Source organism: Fusarium oxysporum, chromosome 10 (genome assembly GCF_000149955.1).
Source record: "Fusarium oxysporum f. sp. lycopersici 4287 chromosome 10, whole genome shotgun sequence".
Lineage (NCBI taxonomy): Eukaryota > Fungi > Ascomycota > Sordariomycetes > Hypocreales > Nectriaceae > Fusarium > Fusarium oxysporum.
In genome coordinates, this window is record NC_030995.1 from 2,662,457 (window position 1) to 2,684,238 (window position 21,782).

Genomic DNA, 21,782 nt, shown 5'->3' on the forward strand with positions numbered 1-21,782 from the left:
CATATGCCAAGCAGTAGACTCCAACCTATACCCTACTGTCCCATCTGTAGACAGTTGTCGCTCGCTTCAATGACTCTCCCATGCAGTGACTGCGGTGCCACTTTTGCTAGAGACGAGCATCTTCGACGTCATCAACGACGACACCTAGACATTCGCCCTTATAGTTGTCGAGATTGCAACAGCGCCTTTACGCGAAAGTGAGTGAATGGCAAGCCCATATCACCTCTCGGCTACATTTGTGTTAATAAACGCCAGGGATACTCTGAATCAGCATTTACTTACCCATGATCCTGCCAGGATGACTCGTAGGTCTCGCAGGGTAGCCTATGTAGCCAAGGCTTGTACTTCCTGCGCCCGATCTAAACAACGTTGCGACGGTCATTCGCCCTGCGGAAGGTGTTCTCTCAAGAATCTCGATTGCTTCTATCGGCCTTTACAACAGAAAGGGCAGACCTCACCCCGTGGCGTCAGCCCTCAGTCTCCTTCCTCCAGCGGGAGGGACAGTCATTTGCATGACACTTTACCTCTAGTTCAGAGCCAGCCAAGTCCTTTGCCACTTGATTTAGCAAGAAATGTTCACAGCCGCGCATCAAAAGCTTTGAGTGAACTTCCTTCTCTATCAACAGACGTCGGCAATACTTCTATAGAGATGCACTTGGATTCCGGCCAAGAAACGGGTCCTATTGGCGATTTTGGGCAGTCAACTAATCTTAATGGAGTCTTCGTCAACAATTGTACCTTTGGGGCCGAAGGATTAGACTTCCAAGATTGGGAGTCACTTGGTATAGATCTTCCCTGGAACAGTTCCGTGCGCTCCATGCTCGACAATCCATTATTGGAACTACCGCACCCCATGACATTCTTTTTCCGGAGCCCAAGCGAAGTGCTCGGCCAAGCAGATACCTATAATATATCGACTTCTATGGATAGTGAGCCCATGGTCCATCAACTTGAATGCGAAACCCCAACCCCGAGCTTTACTCAGTCCTTCGCCAACCCAAGTTCTCAAGGCCAAGGCGGCCAGACATCGCCTGAAACCACTCCGCACCCCTCTCCCAGAGATGATGTCGACCTTGAGCCATGGAGGGCAGAAGACTACGGGCATGTACCCTATATAACCAACGAAGCTTACCAAGTCATGACTTCCACTTTCAAACAACTCAATAGCGATAATGCATATTGTATACCATTCACGAACAAGCATTTACCATCTCTACAGCACATGCAGATCTATATGCAAGTTTACTTTGAAGAGTATCACCCCGTTTTCCCTCTACTCCATAAGGCAACATTCTCACCTACTAAAGACGACTGGCTACTGAGCCTCGCTGTTTCATCGATCGGGTGCCTGTTTTCGAAAACCTTGCAGTCAAGAGAAGTCTACCCCATCATGCAGGAATTTCTACGCCGAGCTATTCGCATACAGGTCAGTGCGTCCTTTTCTGATTCCTCGATTTGACCTTTTTAAATAGAGTCGATATTGACAAAGCTTACTTTCACTAGCTGGAACGAAGTCAGACTTTAGCACCCAGTATCTGTGTTGCTCAGGCTTCCGTCCTGAACCAGATTGGCATGATGTACGGTGGGGATCTAAGATTTGCAGAATGCGCCCATGAGACAATGGCACAGCTTGCAACCCAATGCCGCAAGATAGCTTCATTCTCAGCCAACTTAGCCAAGTCGTCACTGGCTGAACATGCGGTACCTCAAGACTGGCAAGGATGGATCAGGGCGCAATTAGAGATTCGTTTGTTTTACTGCGCTTGGGTAAGTGTCTTTCATTTTAATTAGTTCACCTTCATAAGGCCTGAGCATGATGGTAACTAACTTGGGTTTAGCTTATAGATAGCCAGCAAGTTGGCTTCTTCGCTTTCTCATCCACAATTCCAATCGACTTTCTTCAGTTTCCCATGCCAGTCAATGAACGTGTCTGGGGCATTTCTACTACCGAGACGTGGAAGCATAGTCTCACAGAGGGTATGGGCTGCAAGTATACATGGAAGACGGCCTAGAGCTGACATTGTCTTTAGATTCATCTTCTCAACAATTTAACTCTCCGCCAGGTGCTTCTGGGCCTTTACCGTTATCGTGAGCTCCCTGGCCAGCTTGATGCGTTTAACTCGCTTCTTCTGGTCATGGGTATTCTGAATGACCTCTCTTGGCTTCGTCATGCTCATTTATATCTGGACATACTGCAGCGACATGTCGAGACTCTGCCACCCACAGCTCTTACTCGAGCTTGCATGACTAACATTCACATGGTTTCACTCTTGATATACTTCCCGACTAGAGAGGTTATCGCATTTGGACGCTGGCGGGTCACTGAAACCCAACATTCAATGGTTGTTGACAAACTGAAAAGATGGATGTGTAATCCTCGCAGTGCACGAGAAGCTCTGATACATGCATGCAGTATTTGGTCCCAGATTCGTTCAAGCAGCACTAATGCCCAGCATGAGGCACCAGCTTTCCTACATAGCGCTATCTCCATCTGGGCTTTGGTTGAGTATAGCGAAGCACTTGACCTTGGAAATCTAGATGAATCTCCGATTCTACGGTTGGATAACCTAAGTCAAGATGTCAAGTCCTGGGCTGCTGGGACTGACAAGAAACGCCCGTACTTAAGTGGAGTTGGGCTTTTGGGGCATCAGGGTGCCTTAGCCCGGTTGATAAGTGAGACTGCAAGATTCCTAGAGGAAACGATAGCTTGGCCTCAAGCTCGGAGAACAGGACCATATTTGAAACATTCTTATGCCGAGTCACAGAAGCCTCGCCAGTGTGTAAGTTAGTTGGCCTATACCTGCTTAATATAGATTGAGAACCCTTAGTAATTAAACTGTTATGAGAGTGATTGAAACCAGCAGCACGATTCAAATTTAATACCTGCAATGAATCATGTTAACCAGCTAAGGGCTCCATCTTTGCTCGGCCCTGCACAGCTCCCTCAAACTCCTTCTGTATCGTTGCCAGTCTTTCCGGGCTTCTGACAGTCAGTGAAACAGGCAGATCCAGTCCAGGATTACCGGGCATATCGCCTGGAAAGCTTTGGGGGTCAAGAGGAAGCTTTGTTCCTGGCTTTAGACTTATGTCGAAAGCCCAAAGAATACGCATAACACTGACAGCAAAGCTTCTATCCGCGACATGGTAACCGGGGCCTATAGCAAAGAAGAGTTAGCAAGACAAAGCTCACATGGGTCTCATCGATTGACTTACAGATACGACGTCCAGCTCCGAAGACAAAGTGGTCTCTTTTGGAAACGTCAGGGGATGCAGCGCTTTCCTGGCTCTGAGATCTAGTTAGCATGTTCGTAACTACCTTTTATCCATTGAAGTGCCTTACTGATCTTGTATCACCCTCGAAGCGCTCAGGAATAAACCTGTCGGGATCTGGGTAGCGTTTAGGGTCTCGGTGGATTGCCCTTGAGCTCTGTGTTAGCAAGTGAACTAATTGAAACAAATATAACTGCTTACCATGCGTTCAGATGTATTCTCGCTCCCTTTGGTATGCGGTAATCCTTGTAAATTATGTCTCGGGTGGTGGTATGGGGGTGACCTAGAGCAACAGGTGGGCGCCATCTCCAGGATTCCTTCATCACCTGGCGAATATATGGCACACGCTCCAAATCTTCATAAACAGGAACCCTATCTCCAACAGCATCATCTAATCACATCAATACTTGTGGCTCTTTGTACACCAGGGTGATATACACAAACTTACCAATTACCTTTCTCGCTTTGTTGCAAACATTTGGAAATGTCAACATGGCTTCAAGGAATGACCAAGTTGATATCCGGCTCTATAATATTGTTAGTATTGCAGCCTAAAGAAATAGAGGTACAGCAAAGCTTACTGTATCTGAAGCCCCGATGATTAACATCATGCCAAGGTATGCGGCATCCTCAAGGCTGTCAAGTCCCAGATGGTTTGGATCTTCGATAACCCTTCGGATGAAAGTCATATGAGGCGGAGCCTCTCCGGCATCAATCAGTGACTTTACTCTCTGGGTCGTTGTGTTAGTCATGGCCCATTGGCTCCAGTGTTCTAGATGGATCTCACCTCAAGCTTATCGCAACACCATTCATAGTCGCGCTTGTGCCTGGACTTTGCGTCTCTTTCCCAAGGTTTAAGGAATAGGGGCAGCTTATCAAGAATGTTGAAAGTGTCAACTAGATAGTAGCCAGGGAGCATACCAAGAATCTGGGCTAGGCCTGTTTCGAATATGTAGTCAATAACTGGACTGTTGTCATCAGGGACATCAAGGCCAAAGATCTGGGATGAGAATGTGCTATATGTGTAGCGACCAATGCTCGACCATAGAGATTGCGGGTCGGCACCTTTGTTGGGATTTTGGGCAATGTCATTCAGGAACTTCAACGTTTCGAAATGGAGAAATGGAAGACCAGCATCAGCGAGATTCAAGTTAGTCAGCCCGAAGGTTGTGGCCTTCCGCTGACTTTTCCATGCCTTTTCACTCGAGCTAAGAAGGAGAAGGTTGAGTCGGTTGCATATCTGCTCGTTACTGACAATCCAGCGCGGTCGTTCAGATGTTTGTGCCGCAGCCTTGTCGAAGATTGCCCTGACGGCTTGGTCGCTGTTAATGAAGTACTCTTGGATAGTACCGAGCTGGACGAAAAACACCTCGCCATATTCCTCGGCCCACTTCTGGAAAAGAAGGTGCTGGCGATGTTCCTTGGCCGCTTTCAGGACGGTTGGAAGATGGCCGGCTATGATGTTTGTACTAGGAGGTGAAGGGGGCAGAGGAAGAAGTGCCTTACTTTCCCGGCGCCTTGTGATTGCTTTTTGGACTAGGACCAGAAGCAGGGAGAGCACAGCCAAGCCTATAGTGAGCTCCCGACTTGGCATGGGAATTGTTTGAAGCATAATGCGTCTTGACTTCGTGACGTAAAGACTGAGGCTTGATATGTTTGGCAAGATGTAGTTATATGAAATGGGTTCTATTTACAATTCTTGCCGAGGACAGCACTCGATTAAATATATTATTTCAATTAGAAAGAATAATTGTTAGAAGGCATGGGCTCGGGAATGAAGCACCGACTCCTTGAAGCTAACTGCATTCGTGCTGGTGTGGTAACCTATAATCCCCACCGCGGGTTTTCCGAAGTCTGCGTGCTCTCCATATTCCGATCTTCCGTCTTGCGGAATATGGGGTTCTGGGCTGATAGATACACGGCCATTGACCAAGTGTATTACTTTGGTTATTTGACTACTACTCAAAAAGAGAATATACATCCAGGTACTCCCTTAGGCCAAGATGCAGTATGCTTCTATAGAGTTCAAGGATTGGATCCATGTTGCAGTTCCTGAGTAAGTTATTAATAACCAAATTACAAGCAACTGCAGAATGTGAGGGGTTTTACGTTGATTGAAAGCCCTGTATCTACCAAAATCTCCTTACTTGGGGATGCAGCACATCCCATGCCTCCCGCTGAGGGCGTTGTACCAATTCTGCTTTTCAAGAGGCGGCAGACTTATGCTCTGGCTTGGGCGGTCTATACGACGCTTCCCATGCTGGTGCGGTCAAAGACTACGCAAAGTTACTTCCGAATCGTGGTGAACATACAGTGACACACAGTGCCGGAAGCACAGGGAATATGTTTTAAATGAAGCCTTCCTCTAAATTAAGAGCTGTGTCATTCTAGAATAGATATCTACCTGCTATGGAGCGGATGACTAGCAGGCAAACCATGATCTGTAGAAAATCCTTGCTCGATTATATACTATTATTCTCGTTCCGAAAATTGCAATTTGCATTTTTTGTTAGTGGCTGGGGTTGCTTTACAATGCCACCTGTAATATCACATGAGTTTCTTCAAGACTCATCTATGCTGTTTGCTTAGTATACATGTTATAATATTGATATGAAATCATTTCTAAATCTAGTGTATCTCAAACTCCTGCTCCATATTTCTTATATTACTACTATTAATTGATTTCCCGTCCATAATTTCATGGACATACGCCTCGCCAATTAATTCCAAGTAAGAATCAGAATTTCGTAAAACAAAGGGGAGCTGCCCTCCATATAGAACACAGAGCAGATCACCGGGTTTCGTTTCCTGCGGCGCCAGAGCAAGATAGCCCTTTCTTGTAGTTGCCAAGCATCGACGAACTGTGCGTCTATTCAAAAGGAGAGAGCAGCGGAAAAAGTCCTGGGGGATCGTATAAATATCTCCAGGACGATCAACCTTTCCACCGCGTTCATCTTCACCGTTCCACTGTGATGATTCCGTAATATCAGCACAGAGTGTATGTTGGAGAGCTTCAAATACAGTACCACCAGAAATATAATCATTCCCCAGTCGAGAAGCTAGTGAGAGCCAATTTCTGAGGACATCAACATCAGGAGTGATATTTGGGTCAGCATTCCGGGCTAACCCCACCGAAAAAAGCTCGTCGAACTTGATACCGCGAAGTCGGAGAGTCCGTGTTGTACGGTCTATCCTAATGGCTGCAGGAATTGAGAAACACGCGTTGTACACTCGTTCAAGAGTCTTTTCATTTCTGTGGGAGAAATCCAAGGCGACCCATTTACTCGTCCAATCGGGGACCCAAGTAGGAAGCGATGGTGCTCTCCTCGAATAGTGACAATGTCCAAGGATATCCAAACGCTCGTCTCGACTCAGAATATGAGCTGCCAAGTTCGTGAAGACCTCCTCTGTTGAATTCTCGTAGTGTGGCGCTATATCCGGATGCTTGCCATCCTGACAAATTGCCAGGATTGCGAATACTTTATCTCTCGGATCAGTTGCCTGATACAGTCTCATGCTAGGGAGGGCGTCAAGAAGAAGAAGCTTGTTTTCTTCCCTTGCCACCCGTATATGATTAAACAGCGAGGCGCTCGGATTATACGCTTCTTTTTGCAGCTGTGTAATCCCCGGTTGCTTTGAGATGAGGAACAAAACACGAGCGGCTTTCCAAAAATGCTTAGATGATCTTTCGTATGGTCCATACCAGATCACTTTTCTCCTCGGCGTTGATGCTTCCTGAACTACCCACGCCCTGGTCCACCATGGTCGATGCAGCATATTTTTCAATGAAATCCAGTCCATCTGTTTAAAGTTATGGCTTGTCGGACCGAGAGAATCTGTAATGATAGCTTCCGCATGACTATGGTTATTGATGTTCGAATATTTCTGGCTCAGGCCGTAGAAAAAGTCTAGTAGCTTGATCGCAGCCATTCCATCCGTAAAGAATGGCAAAGAGCCAAGCCAGCAAATGATTCGCTCTGCCTTTTCGTAGATATCTTTCATCCGGAGAACCTGGGCGTTGCGCTCTGGAATATCCTCTTGGTTGATGCATATGGCGTCGATCCAAAACCATACACTACTATTGCCATTCTGTTCTATGTCTGATCCAAGTTCAGTAGTGAGGTTTTCCTTCGTGAAGCGCTCCTGTGCTTCCTTCAAGAACGCATGCAAATTCGACCGTACCACAAACTCACAGCCATTTAGTTCAATGATGTGGGTCCAGAAGGAGCCGCCCCAGGTATAGGATAAGGCCGTGTAAGCTGGGCAAGATGAGAGCTGGAAATGAGATATGGAGCAACAAATCTTTTCTGATGAAGATGTGGGTAAAATTTTGAGAAGTCGGATTTCATCGCCGCTTATTGGGCAGTAGGTAAAAGAGAGAGTATTACCCATTCTGAATCGCGCTAGGCTGAGCTACTTTGAACGAGAGTAGGGGTATGTCTGGATATCTTCAGTTGGCTGGGATAACGGTCACTGTAATTTTACGGTAAGGAAACATATTGCCGGGTATTATCGAGATGCATATAAGGGTTGGAAGGAATAAGCGCACAGACACACAGTGAGTCATTTACTAAACCCCATGCCACCCTTTGTTTGGAGGTAAATTGTATGCAGTCTTGACAAATCATATCCTAGTCGTACTGCTCATTCTCCTTCGCTCAGGTTTAGTTAATGATTGAATCATTATAAAGGTTAAACCGAGCGAAAGCTGCCAGTAAGCAATCACTTTCGAAATTCAATGAGGCGTTCTAGAGTTAATAGTATATCAATCCGATACGAAAAAGGACAGTGGAACATTGTCTCTAGCAGGGTTGGAAAAGATGATATGGGGGCATTCTTTGGCTTATGGCTTAACATGGCTCACAAAAGGTAAGAAGGCGTAGAGGCCAGAGGGACTTTTCTAGCAAGGGAGGCTGTCCTGAGCGGGGTTTGAAACCCTGTCCTTGTTGGGTGATTCCGTATATCGACGGAAGGGCGGCGGAGTTCAATAGCCTGTCCATGTGGGGGAGCTAACTGGTTAGCGGTAAAGACACGGGGCCATTACCTATGCGTTGAGTAAATCCAGCTATTAGTATATTTAATCTATTACTAAAGTAGTAATTTGAGTATAAAAAGCTAGAAAAGAGTGAGTAGTACTAAGGTAAATAACTAATATAATGATTATAATATTATATAATAAAAGGGTCGTAATACCAGCACGAGAGGCCCTTGGATGTACCCATTAACTCATGAGGGGCGGCCCGAACTAACTAGGCTCTGCTTAGTTCGGCACAAAAACCGGTACAGTTAATTTGGCGGCTCTGCCCTCATAAGCCAACGGGTAGTAGACAATTGGCTGAGTTCTTCTGTTGCAGCTGTTTAACTATCTAACTAGCTGGGCTTGCTAGAATTTCGGGATGAAGCTCCTTGGTCTATTAAATGTAGCTTTAATTAACAAGCAGGTTTTAATGCTACCTCGAAGTGCTAGATTAATGAGACCTGAGTGACGATCGTCTTAGCCCTCAGGAAGCTAAGTCAGAGTGAAGATGAGGTTGATCTTCTCATTCAGGATGAGCTCCTTATCAACGTCGGGTTAGCAATAAATAGGCAGCAGCCATGTCATTTATTAAGCATGGACTTAGTGCCAGTCCGGGAGGTTAAACATGGTTTGCTGTTACGCGAATGAAGGCTAATGTGCATTTATATGAATGTTAGGAAATGGGATATTTTTATCATGCTTAGCCCTCGCGATGATTAAACCTGATGAAATAAGCCCCCTAGAACGGTTTCGTTCACTTACTCCGAAACACTGCTATCACATTAATATCTTATTATTGCTTAAAACATTAACTGGAATTATTACATAGTTAAGAGAAACAGTACTATATACATAATAAGCCAGTGCTATAAACTAGTGCGTATTATAAAGAGTCGCTTATTATATATATTAATCTTTCTTGTTTTAATCCCTTAAATATTCTTATGTATGCTTACTTACCATGCTCATTCTCGCGACTCATAAAACTCTTGGTAAATGCAATCACTTTGGGCATTATGGTGGGTGATGTTAGTTACGTGTCACCATGACTTTCCCGCCTGTCAGCCCACGAGCCCGGGAGCGACACACATGGTCTGCCCTCCTCGAAAGGGAGACCAGGTGATTAGGCTGATGCTGATAACGGTCTTTTCGGAGGTTGTCCTCCATGTCGTCCGGCTTGATTGGCGAAAGGTACTGTCAGCTCTGAATGTGGCTGACTGAAACTCCAATAGTGGCGCTAACGGTGCATGGCCCCCCTGTTAAGCCCAAGCCGACGCACGCACGCGTGTATACCGAAATCAGACACATGCGTATGCCACGAGCTCAAAGCGGATATTGCTTTTGGATGCGGTTTGTGTCCGTGGAGACCGTCTGGGAAACTTTGTTGCCACTATCTCACCATCCTGCGACGTGTTTTGGCTTCAGAACTATGTTGGCGTATGTTTCAAGGCACGTCTTCGCTCGCCAGTTTTTGCTGTCAAATTTAGACTCATTAAGAGATCCTATGACTAGTATGTTTTGGGTTGCCAGAGGATCTAATCTTAATAGAAAACACATCAATTAACTATCCAGGATGAGAAGTATGTCACACCAGTAGGTGCCAAGGTAGCGTCACACCTCAGTTGGGGCACTAAGCTTTGACACATTGGGAATAGCCCGCTAAAGGCCACAATTATTACCATGGCGTCGTGAACCGGGAATTATGCCTTGGGCCGGAAATACAGATACACGTGGCTTAGGTCATCGGACGTTTATATGCAGGCATCCTTTATTTACTTGTCAGAATGACGATTTTACGCTCTAGCTCACTCAGCCGCATAGTGTCCCTGGCCCTCTGATTGATTGGCACTCATTCTACTAGAAGGTAACTGAGCGCCACTTAGTCCTTTGGTGTGATTTTCGTCGCAGACTTGCGTCTGAGCACCACCACTGAGGTCTTATCTCCAATGCCATTGTCCCGAATTGGGCGTCGGGGCTTAGGCCACGGTAGTTCTATGCAGTTGACACGTATGAGCAGATTCCCAATTGCTGGTTGACAGCTTCGGGTAGTATTATTGAGATGAGTTAAGCTCAGGGTGCCAGGGAAGGAAATTTGAGAAGTCATGGAACTGAACGTGGAGGCGTTAGGGTTGCGGGGAGACAAGGTTTCTGTCACTTTCTGGACGTCGCTTTTCCGTCTCTGAAGGCGTTTGTAAGAGGAGCATTATGTATGTCCACAATCACTTGATTGCCGCCAGTCACCCAGGATCCCTGACCATATAAAAGTATTTAAGATTTCCATGTCTCTAAGTCTAACTTTTTTTAGGGAGTATTAAGTTTCTTTCTACACACTCACTGTAATATAACAAACATCTCCCTATTCTTATCTAAAGTCCCTCTCTTTAAAGTCACTCCATCCAGCACAGTTTAATTTCCTCAGAACCAGCCATGGACCTCAATTCTGCGGATAAGGCTTTGAGGTGGATGCGGAGAGACGAGAAGCCTCATGCCCGTTTCGAAGGAATAGCCATCCTCTGGATCGCGTTCTCATCCGTTTGGACTATCCTCTTGGTTGCTGGTATGGCATTCCTTTATAGGCGACGTGATATGCCAATCCTTCGAATTCGCGGCCTTCTTCTTTCATTTGGCGCTGTTATTCTACTCCACCTCTACTGGATCGCCGTTCAGTGGGTTTATGTCGTCGCGCTTCTCTTCCCGCCTGCCGTTGAGTTCTGGATTATGAGCATTTGGCTTCCGTTTGGCATTGCTTTATTCCACGCTTCTAATAGCCGCTTCCTCTATGTTGCTAAATCTCAAAAGAACTTATTTGCTAGCAAAAATGCTAGGCCAAAGTCAGAACGAGTTAAAAAACAGGGCTTGATCGGGCGTTATTCTAATCTTAACTATACCAAGAGAATGCTAGTCCTCGTTGGCCTTGGTATGCTATTCCAAGTAGGAAACCCAAAGCTCTAATTATAAAGGCAAGGCTAATGTAACATAGTTGCTCTTAACTACTTTTATGTTCCTCGTTTCGCGCAAATTTCACGACTCATTTGGTATTTCCGGTACAGAGGTTACTGGCACAGAATCGCAACGGAAGGCAGCAGCCCGTAAAGGTTGGGAATGGTATATCAATCTTAACAAGAACCCAGCCTCTTGCATCCAGGCCGCTAACACATGTTTAGGTGGCCTTCCATTGTTTGGCAACTAGTCTGGGCTTGGGTTATCGCTCCTGTTATTCTATGGAAGTCTCGAAACATCCGCGATACTCAAGGATGGAGAGTTCAAACCATTGCATGTTGCCTGGCTAACCTTCATGCGGCTCCAATGTGGCTTATCGCTCTCTATCTCCCTGCCATGGCACCCGTTAATAATGTTTTCGTTCCTCCACAATGGTACGTATAAGCCAATGCACAACCCAGTTCGCGTTATGCATCATGTTGACTTGACCCAGGATAGCCCTATCCATTATGATCATTGAGGTGTTTACTATCTTCCTTCCATGCTGGGAGGTTCTTCGTCACCAATCTCTCCGGCAAGAAACCCTTGATATCATCTCTCAGTGGGAATCTAAAAAGACGACCATAGCTATTAGTAGCGCGAAATCTGTTTCTACTAGAATAACGATAGCGACAGGCTCGTCGCTGACCGCTTGGTCTAAGGGAGAATCTATTAAATCTTTTAATTCTTCTGAAACTATATTTACTATGGGGGCTCTTGAATGTATGCTTGAACGCAACCCAGAGCCCCTTCAACAGTTTTCTGCCCTACATGACTTTTCAGGCGAGAATATCGCTTTCCTTCGAGCTGTTGCCGAGTGGAAGTCATCTCTTCCTGCGTCGTTCCGAGGTTCAAGCAATCAGGAGCAGTATTCCGCCATTCAAGAACTTATCCATGAACGATTCAACAGCGCGTTACGCATCTACGCCACCTTCATCAGCACTCGAGACGCCGAATTTCAGGTGAACCTATCCTCTCAGAACCTGAAAAACCTTGAGGATATATTTGAGGTTTCGGCTAGGACTCTGTATGGAGATAAACGCCCGGTAGACCCGGCGCTGCCTTTTGAATCATTCAACATGACCTCACTAGCCAACGTCAACTCCTCTGCTGCATCTGCTCATGGGTCCGAAGATGGAATCTTTACTACATCAAGAGAAGTGAATGCTAGTGCTCTTTGGTGGGGAGATATTCCTGAACATTTTAATGGGAGCATCTTTGATGATGCTGAGGCCAGTATTAAATATCTGGTCTTGACAAATACTTGGCCCAAGTTCGTCAAGGCCAAGCGAAATTCTTTGGAATCTATGTACAGCTAGGATAGGGGAAACTTTAACAGACATAACTGCTACAGCTATACTCCTTATATTAAGCTTAAATAGAGAAAAACGAGTTTGGTAGTAAAACTTAGCCTTATGTTCTACTTGCCTAAATATTCAATTTAAGTTTTATAATTTAACTGGCCTTTTGCTATTATATAAAGTATGCATTTAGAGCCTAATAACTAAGTCCGTAGAGGTATATTATTATTAATATTTCTTTAATTAAAACTAAAGTACCCAGGTCTTTTGTTTTATTCTTATTAGGTTATATATTATAAAATGAACTATCCTAGGTCACGTAAGCGCAGCTATAGCGATACCCAAGAGCAGTGGTGCTAAAGAAATAGGGACAGTCTTTGTCAGAGAGCCGCTGCTTTTGCTTCTGCCAGCAGAACCAGTTTGACTCGGCGCGGCATTGGATGGGCTAATCGATGAAGAAGCATCATTAACCCCAACAGCCAGAATACCCCCCTTTGTGGCTTGGTAATTGTCGTCATAGGGATAGACATTAGTGTAGTTGTATGACCCCCTAGACCTGCCCCACAGTGACTTGACAGATCCCAAGACGCCTCTGCCGGATGCGCACTTGGCTTCCGTGTCAGGTTTCGGCCACCATCCGGGCAGTTCTTGTACATCGTTAAGCGGCCCGGGGTAGGATTCACTCCACGACAAGCCTTGGTACGAGATGTCGGTGTTCTTGTAGCCCACTTTATTAGCCAGGACAGAGAACACATTAGCATCGCAGTCCCAGCGGCCGAGCGAGGGGAGATCCCAGTTCACCGAGATGGTAGACAGCATGGAATAGTGGTTGTAGTACATACTGTCCGTGGTGCCGTGTAGGGAGGGGTGAATGGCGCCTCCGAGGAGAACCGTGAATACCTTGTTAGGAATGTCATTCTGTTTAGCCTCATCGAACGTGACCACTATGAGAGTCTTGTTCATAAAGTACTCATTCTCCATAAGGGGACCAAGCCACTCATGGAGCCATCTGCCCGCAAAGGCAAGCCCAGTGTCGTGCCCATCATCGCGAATATTTGGTGTGAAGAATGCCCATTGAGGGAGGTTTTTACCCGCCAAATCTTGTTCGAAGCTGGTGAAATTCTTGATCCGAGCCATGCGGGTTGCATTTCTTGAGATTATATCGTAAGAGGACAGTGGATTATGCTTGCTCACATAGCCATCTCCATTAGCTCCTTGGACGCCACGGTACGAAAAGTTCTCTTGATACTCAGCCCAGGAGATCTGCTTAGTGTCGAGGAGCTCAATAACGGTAGAGATGTTAGCCGGGATGCGATGGTAGCGGTCGTTCTGTAGACCAAATGTATCGCCTCCCACGGCGGCAACATAGTTGGGTTGCGATGGGTGGGTGACTGCAAGAAGTGTTAATTGCAGCGCGGTCACTTGAGAGCTTAGTATCTCACCTGCGTAGTAATTCTCGAGCAAAACACCCTGCTCGGCGAGCCAGCGCATGTCCTTATTAACAGCTGCTGTCTGTCACTGATATATAAGCCTGTCCTATAGGACTTTTACAACCTACCGTCCCAACAGTCTAGAACTGGCACATACCTCGAAATTGACATTCTCTAGCCATATCTGAAACATACGGTTGAATCCTACCCCTGGTACAGTCGACTCTTCAATTGCCGGTGGAATGGTTGCTTGAATATCCCCGACGGCTTCCACGCTTGGCTTTAGGAAGATTGAAGTGGTCGGTTTGCCGACGACTGCTATGTCTCTGCGTATCACTAGCGTGAGGATCTTGAGAATTAGAGTGCTTAGGAAGGTCTTCATATTTTGTGAATGAATATCCGTCAAAGAATAATTAAAGATGTTATAAAAGGCTTTCTAATTTTTCTAGTCCGACGGCGCTGGAATTTACCAACGCTGCTGACTCAGATTAGTCTCTCTGCGTCAAATGACTTAATGTCATTTGTCCTGCAGTGATGACAAGCTCTTGTTCCTTTCTCTCGTCATAGACCGGAATTTGATCACATCTGTCGCCTCAACTGCGCCGAATATTTCACGGTAACCCAGAATAAAGTTCAGGAAGCGCGGCGAATGCTTACGTATATTAGAGCTGAAACCGGTATTTGACGTCCATTAATGAGAACGTAGTGACATGCCAGGCCACCATCGCACCGTCCGTCCTCTGATGCTATTCTACTGGCCACCTCGGTATGACGGAGACACAGATTGTCGTACCGAGCGTGCTGAAAGAATCCAAGGTTAGGTAAATAATAACTTAGTAGCAGTAGTCTGTTGATTAACTTGTATCTAAAGGGCGTAGTATTCTAGCCCAAAGACTTACTTAGGCACATACCTCGATCCCTAACTCCTGTTGTTTCCTGATACTCGTGGAGATCATGCGTGGCCTAAAACACAGATCTTCACTGCGTGAATGAGGGGAAATTTGGTAACTGGCATTGGAGAAGATACTCCGATACTCCCTGCTCTACATCTTGAATGCTTTTGAGCAATACCCCACCTGTTTTTAAGAAAAATGATTGGATATCTGACCCCGATGAGTACGCAAATTGTGCTAAAGGGCGGGCAAAGAGATGCTACTGCATGTCCACGGGAGACGTCCTGGTGCCAGTCTCGGCATTCCTATTAACAAAGCTTGGCATCAAATAAGCATGGGGCCTGGGCTCTGCCACGAAAGTCTGTAGTAATGACGGATGGGTATTCCGAAGCCCATGTTTCAGGTCTCCGTTGGGCGCTTATCCCTGGCTGGCGTGGCGTAAGACTCCCCAAGATCAAGTCCCAAGAAAGAATTATTACATCGCGCCTCCTCCAAGTGCATCAAGAGAGTCCGAGACGCCAACAAACCTCTGCTGTGACCCTCCTGCTACCAAGCCAAGCCTATTGTTAGCAAAAGATATGAGTACACCAAGCCCAAGCAGCGGGTTGCGCTGTGGCAGGTTTCAACACGCCGTGCAGTTGAAGATACGCAGCCTTCCTCATGATTGGCCAGACATTGGATTTTGCGAACACTTTGCTAAACGTAAGCGGATTCGCTAGCTCGCAGAACGGACGCGTCAGCTTTTTTGGCGTGGTAATGGATGATCCCACTTCATTACCCTGTAAGACGGAAGTCTGTGAGGGCAATCGGGGTGAGAGCGTGCAAGACAATAGCAGGTCGCGGATGTCATATACTCTGAATGCACACAAGTAATGCATCGTGGTGCATTCAGCCTCTTATTCCCAGAACCAATGACATTCCCCATTCCTCAATCTTTCAATATAAGAACGATAAAATTCCTACTTAATAACGCTACGCTTAATTAACAGGAGACGCTATCAGGTAGCAGGGTGAGGTTTATAATCGTTGCTCTTTTGCTCGAATTGACCTTAGGAAGCGTGGCCAGTCCCATCTTTCTTGGTGCAACCTCGCCAACTGTATTTCACACCCGACTCAATGCCTGCATTTATCGTTGTATAGTCTACCCTAGAAAAATCGAAGAACCCTTTAGTTCGCCACCAGTAACGAACTGGCATAAAGTTCTAAACACAAAAGGCTCTAATCGTCAAATAACGGCATCGCCAGGGGCATATGGTGCCTATTCAAATCCGTTTGCTCCGGTGGCCAAAGATAATGGAATGGCAACTATTGAGACTCAGGGTGGCCACAGCAAGGAAAGGGGTTCTTGGTCCCTATACATCCACATTTCATCTTTATGCTACATATCACCCTCCCTAACTCAAGTGGTGGTGGACTCCGTTGCCCTAAAGCTAATCATGATCTCTTTGGCACCTTCCTCACAGCATTCTTCCCTTTATCCGAGAACGGTATGCATTCTATAAATGAACTCTGATTTGGTGAGACTATAATCTCGAAGCTAGATTAGGAGACGAATACATAATGGCATCCCGAAGAATTTCCCTGCCCTCTCGGAAAGGCCGATAGCAGCCCGACGAGAAGCATAAAACCTGAGAGAGAGAGAGAGAGAGAGAGAGAGAGAGAGATAAGATTATTCCCTTGAAATAGGTGATTAATAACTTAATACGAACCCCTGCCGCCATGCTGAGACGTACTGGAAGTCGTCGAGGAGACGTTTATGAACGAACGTGGTTTAATAATGTGTCATATAGATTAAGTCTGGCTAATCTATGGAATCGCTGATATATTCACATTGCAACTAGGATGTGTTGAGAAAGAAAAATAAGGGCGCCGTGGGTTCGTCTCGTTTGAGCATAGTGTTGAAGATATGTTCTGTAACTGTTAAGCGCCGCGGAGCTTAACTTCGTCATTTTGAAGACTCTGCATATAAAAATAAGAAGGTAACTAATCTAATAAGATGTAAAATATTACTTATTGTGTTAATATCTCTAGAGTATAAGCGTTTATTTTAGTAAGTAGCTTTAATATAATTTTAGGCTATGGCTTTTTATAGGTATTTTCTTACTTTTTGTTAATTTCCTTAATACTTTAGGTTTTTAAGAAATATTAGGGATATATTATAACTAAATGTATTTTCATATTAAGTATTTCTAAGTAATAGCTAGTACTACTTCTTAATTTTAATATTAAGAATAGGCCTGAAACTATGGAAGGCTAACTTTGTATTACTGATTAAGATAAAAATTATCAGGAATTCCTTGACATATCTAATTTATCTGCCTAGGTGATATCTTTATGGTTTCCGCCAGCGGAATTAACCGTTTGATTCTCCTACTGCCCCTTTCTCACGGTGCTCAATAGTTTCGACAAACAGAATATCCACAAATGACGACATATTGCTCACTAGGCCCTTACGAGGCCCGACTTTGCTAGAGATTTGTGGGCCCGCCTGCGCGTTGGTTTCGCAGTGACCTATCACCTGGAGCTCAATGTCTACTGCCGGTGGCGTCTTTGGGTTATTCGCTGGGATCGTGAGCTTGCATGAGCCTTCTGATCGGGCGCATTGCTCCGATTTCTGTTTGCTTTCTTCACCATTGACCAAGATTTCCTTTATGCTAGTGGCACCTCCGTAGGACACCCGGTCCGGTCGTGATTTTTCATGATCTTGGCTTATTCCCGAATCCTCTGTCAAAGACATTGCTCGGACTCGATTGACGTGGCCAGACGGGTTAAGATTGACAGTCGAACTGGATTTCGTCGAATCAGCGGACAGGCGTCGTCGTTGATTCCCCATTGCCATAGTATTGCCGTTTAGTATTTTGACCGCTGAAAGGTTAGACCGTCTGAAAGACCAGAACCTGAATGGTAAGCCGGATCCGCTGCCCTGCGATACTTCACCACTATCCGCCAACTTGACAATATGTTCGAACCTTTCGTGTACCCCTTGTATAAACTCGTGCTGGAATTGTGCTGGCGCCTGGCGTATCTTGAAGAAGCTAAGAGGTATGAATTTACAGTTAGGACTAGACAGCACTGAGTGGATGGGCATCATCAGCCGCATCACAATCATAGTCGATTGCCCCCATTCTTCGTTGTCTCGGCAGGGTGCGCAGGATATCGTAGACGTGAGGGCTGCGTCTTCAAAGAGTGGCTCTTGAATCCATTCACATAAGGCTTTGATGGTCTCTGATAGTTGAGCCGCAAACTCGCTCTCCTGAGCGCTTTGACCCACCGACGTCTCATTCAGACTCTGAAGTATTTTGGAAACGGACATGTTTCCAAACCGCTTGAGGAACTGTAAATGCCAGTTCTCGAGTGTCTTAAGTGGAAGAGCGATAGATGGGAGAAGATTTCTGGCGTCTTTCTGTACTAAAATATCGAATCCGGATCTGACGGAGGCTCGGATGGCGAAGAAGCCTATATGAACACCTGATGGTGCCTCATTGTGCTTGGATGCGTATGTAGACATGGAACGGAGTTTCGTCTCAAACTCGGTACTCTGAATCTGCATGCCCGACCTGATGATGTTGCTGACCTGATGAAGCTCGGCGAAACGATAACCAGCTGATATAAAACGCTCAGCGTCCTGATCCGACTCGACACGGCGAGCTAGCAGCATCAACAAGCCGCGTCCAAAGGCCTGCTGCCGAGCGTCGAGCCCTGTTTCTATGTCAGGGCCACTTTGGTTGTCCTCTTGGCTGTCTACCATTCCCCAAGAAAGACTAAGACGAGAACTCATGCGAGACTGGGGTCGTGGCCACTGGCCAACTGGGCCTGTAAGGAGAATCTCATCCCATAAGACACCTACCGAGGTCAAATCCTCATGGAACCGGCCCGCAAGCTCGGCTGCGGCAAGACAGAAGAGTTCCCTAAAAATAATATCGTAATTCTCAATCATCTCTCCATACTCGTTAACGAGCTGAATGCCACATCGTCCGTCTTTATGGGTGCTTGAATGAGGCAACTGTAACACGTGCTGCCTCATACCGCCAACAAGGCTCGAGATAATACTCCAGTTTCTTGATGCCAGGAACATCCACTGGAAGATTGGGTGTCTGATACTAAAGCCGTCTTTGGTATGCTAGTAAAGTAAGCCAAGGGCCGTCTAGGATGTGTCAGAGTATATGTATCTACCTTTTCCAAAAATGAATCAGTGATAACAGTACTGGGAATTAGTCCATCAGGGTCGACGAGAATCCTTCCGGCTTTGTCGAAGACAGCTGTTCCCAATGTGACCTGCTGCGCTCGAAAGGCGGACTTTCTCAAGTTCCTTATGCGAATGATGGTTGACATGGCAATGATAAAACAGGCACCGAGAGTCTATTCTGGATCAGCCATACCCTTCATGTTGTCAACTGAATATGCGTACTGACCAAACAGATAGCCACGACAACATTTGCAGCTTTAGTTGGCTCGTTTCCCTTTGACTCGGCATCTCTGAAACGATAACGAGTTCCAGCAGCGGCACACCAGTGCATCCCTGATACAGCACTTGCAAGGACCGCAGCCGAGATAGCTCGCCTCCGCCACGAATTTGTCCACATAGCCCTAAAGACAAATAACATAAAAAGGGCAGCGTTACTGGCAACAACGGCGATAATAGCGGATCCGACGACGTATGCTGGTTGATATACACAAGTATAATTCTTAATAGATGTATTCCCGAGATAGTGCATACCGCAGATAGAAGCGCCGCAGAGAACGCCGCCAGCAATGACTCTCCACCAGGAAATAGCATTATCAGTGCCGATTGCTAGAAATGCAGACAGCAAGACGATAATAGGAATAAAGAAGGATAGAGCTGTAAAGCCCTTCGAATAGGCTACTTGCATCTCGGGTTCTCCGTTGGCAAGATGGATAGCTCTATTTCCAGTGAAATGCTAGTCGAAGACCATATCGTGAGCATTCAAGGGCTACGTGATCCAGATGGATATTGTCGTAACTCACCATACACCAGATGGCTACTCCGCCCATGGTGACGGCGGAGCTCACGAGTAACAAGCTTATTTAGTCAGTGCGATGATTCAGAGAAATAACATGTGGCTTTCAGAATCGCAAAAACGTAAACATACTGATTGTATAGGCCTCTGAAGCCGGTTCGTCTGCTCATAAGCTCAAGACTTGAGCCTGCGCCGACCAGGCTGACAATGTAGCTAAGAATGACGAAGCCGGCATTGTAGCTCTGGGGCACAATTTGATCTTGATACTCACGAAGCAAGTTATAGGAAGGCATGACGAGCTCAAAGAACACAAACGAGCAATGAAAAGCTACTGACACCGCACAAGAGAGTGTGGATACTTGTTTGGTAGAGTGGAGCATAACGCGACGGGGGGCAAAGGCTCTTAACTAGGACATATAAACGAGGCCACGGCCTACAGAGTTTGGAGGCTCGGTAGCATTGCGTCTGGTCAATTACGGTTGCTAGGAGCGTCTGAGCACGCCATGGGATTTAATTAAAATGAATTTTGGTCACATATTACGAAGCCGGGAGCCATTTTGGGATGCAAGATGCACATCCTGCTGGATAATTACCCTGCCCACCATCAGACGAGGACTGCTACCACAAGACAAGCCAGGTAGACTAGCCTAAAGTGGGAAAAAATCTAATTGTAATTCAGGGACCAGGTAGGAATTAGGGCCAAACCGTCATTCATGATCTTTTTTCCCTCGGGTCTTTTAATTTCGGGTTTGCATCACAAAGCCTCTCATATTGCCGGGTTGCTGAGCCAAAGACTTGAACTTGTTGGGACTACTTGGTGGTCAGATGCGCCGCCACAAGGGCTTACATATCGCTTGTATTAGATCATAAATCATATCGTGCTCGGGACCGGGGGCCATCAGATGCGGACCTATGAAAGGCCCAAGCTTGTGACAAGTGCGACCATCAGCTTTTTTGTTCGCATACCTTAAGTTAGTAAAATCGAATGGCGTAAAAAGAAACTGCCACAAAGCATGTGAAATGACCCAGACACTCGCTAAGCCTGTGCCGTCTCTGCAACGGCATGGAATATTGTCATCTATAAAACCTTTCGTCGGCATCAATTATATATATGTTTGTCTGCCAGTGGTGTGATTTCGGGTTCTAGGAGTCAAGAGTCTCAAGAAATTTAATTATTACACGTATTGCGTCTTGTCTTCCTTTCTCGATTACTGTCAGATCCATGTTCCTATTGTATTCTACGGCCGGTTAATACAGGCTCTCTATACAGCACATTGACAGCAACGGTTACATCAGCCGTAAAGCCCGCCATGTGAAACCATATTGCTCGCAGGAGCAACCCGTTGCCATGGTTCAATAGCGCCTGTTGGGATCAATTGCTGACCAATCGGGCATATGAAATTTCCGTGTATGTTTGTGTCAGATTGTCTACGCCTCAGTTCCTCGCATATTTCAAAACACACGCAAACGGGTCCGTGCATATATTCGTGTGCCTTACATGATATAGATCGTCATCTTCTGTGCGCAGGTAGAGGTCCAAGCAAAAGCAAAAGCGCAGCCGCTAGTTAGATTAGAGTCTAATCTTACAATTTTGCCACATCACAATTCCGTCATCATGATCCTTGAACTGGTTCCATCAGGGGGTCAAAAAAAGGAACCCAACCACAATATGAATAATTTACTTTGATGTTCCGGGGTGGTCCAATATAGATAAACAATAATCATTCCTTCAGAAGATACAGAACTGGTGGAACTGCTTCCACTAAAAACGTCATCATAACGTGCGCAAAGGTCGAAATTGGGCCGATAATGTCGCATGGGGCCCGGAGTCGATGGGAAATCAGGCCGAGAAGCGAACATGTGCGGCTAACCAGAAAATGAGCTGTTGGGCATATGCCGTCAATCGCATACTA

The 21,782-nt window shown here is 46.0% G+C and overlaps 7 protein-coding genes across 7 annotated transcripts; 2 read left to right on the forward strand and 5 right to left on the reverse strand.

Annotated features, from left to right (window-relative positions):
* Positions 1-3: 3 nt before the first annotated feature.
* On the forward strand, positions 4-2,887 carry FOXG_11875 (uncharacterized protein; the record flags this gene model as incomplete). Its single annotated transcript, XM_018391609.1, has 5 exons — positions 4-197; positions 256-1,426; positions 1,504-1,767; positions 1,839-1,977; positions 2,031-2,887. The coding sequence occupies 5 exons, from the start codon at positions 4-6 to the stop codon at positions 2,090-2,092; spliced, it is 1,830 nt and encodes a 609-aa protein (XP_018250291.1). The 3' UTR covers positions 2,093-2,887.
* FOXG_20623 (uncharacterized protein) lies at positions 2,049-2,171 on the reverse strand (the record flags this gene model as incomplete). The annotated part of the gene is made up of 1 exon (XM_018400918.1): positions 2,049-2,171. One exon carries the CDS (start codon positions 2,169-2,171, stop codon positions 2,049-2,051), a length of 123 nt encoding a protein of 40 aa, XP_018250292.1.
* An 11-nt stretch (positions 2,888-2,898) lies between the features above and the next one.
* FOXG_11876 (uncharacterized protein) lies at positions 2,899-4,864 on the reverse strand (the record flags this gene model as incomplete). Its single annotated transcript, XM_018391610.1, has 7 exons — positions 2,899-3,155; positions 3,214-3,286; positions 3,341-3,419; positions 3,472-3,661; positions 3,719-3,797; positions 3,852-4,001; positions 4,058-4,864. 7 exons carry the CDS (start codon positions 4,862-4,864, stop codon positions 2,899-2,901), a joined length of 1,635 nt encoding a protein of 544 aa, XP_018250293.1.
* Positions 4,865-5,898: 1,034 nt separating this feature from the next.
* Positions 5,899-7,662, reverse strand: FOXG_20624 (uncharacterized protein; the record flags this gene model as incomplete). Its single annotated transcript, XM_018400919.1, has 1 exon — positions 5,899-7,662. One exon carries the CDS (start codon positions 7,660-7,662, stop codon positions 5,899-5,901), a length of 1,764 nt encoding a protein of 587 aa, XP_018250294.1.
* A 2,907-nt stretch (positions 7,663-10,569) lies between these two features.
* Positions 10,570-12,585, forward strand: FOXG_11877 (uncharacterized protein; the record flags this gene model as incomplete). Its single annotated transcript, XM_018391611.1, has 4 exons — positions 10,570-11,218; positions 11,268-11,392; positions 11,452-11,661; positions 11,721-12,585. The coding sequence occupies exons 1-4, from the start codon at positions 10,715-10,717 to the stop codon at positions 12,583-12,585; spliced, it is 1,704 nt and encodes a 567-aa protein (XP_018250295.1). The 5' UTR covers positions 10,570-10,714.
* Positions 12,586-12,882: 297 nt separating this feature from the next.
* On the reverse strand, positions 12,883-14,379 carry FOXG_11878 (acid phosphatase; the record flags this gene model as incomplete). The annotated part of the gene is made up of 3 exons (XM_018391612.1): positions 12,883-13,958; positions 14,010-14,079; positions 14,155-14,379. The coding sequence occupies 3 exons, from the start codon at positions 14,377-14,379 to the stop codon at positions 12,883-12,885; spliced, it is 1,371 nt and encodes a 456-aa protein (XP_018250296.1).
* A 2,864-nt stretch (positions 14,380-17,243) lies between these two features.
* On the reverse strand, positions 17,244-20,162 carry FOXG_11879 (uncharacterized protein; the record flags this gene model as incomplete). The annotated part of the gene is made up of 5 exons (XM_018391613.1): positions 17,244-19,010; positions 19,064-19,249; positions 19,303-19,809; positions 19,877-19,931; positions 20,002-20,162. The coding sequence occupies 5 exons, from the start codon at positions 20,160-20,162 to the stop codon at positions 17,244-17,246; spliced, it is 2,676 nt and encodes an 891-aa protein (XP_018250297.1).
* Positions 20,163-21,782: the final 1,620 nt, after the last annotated feature.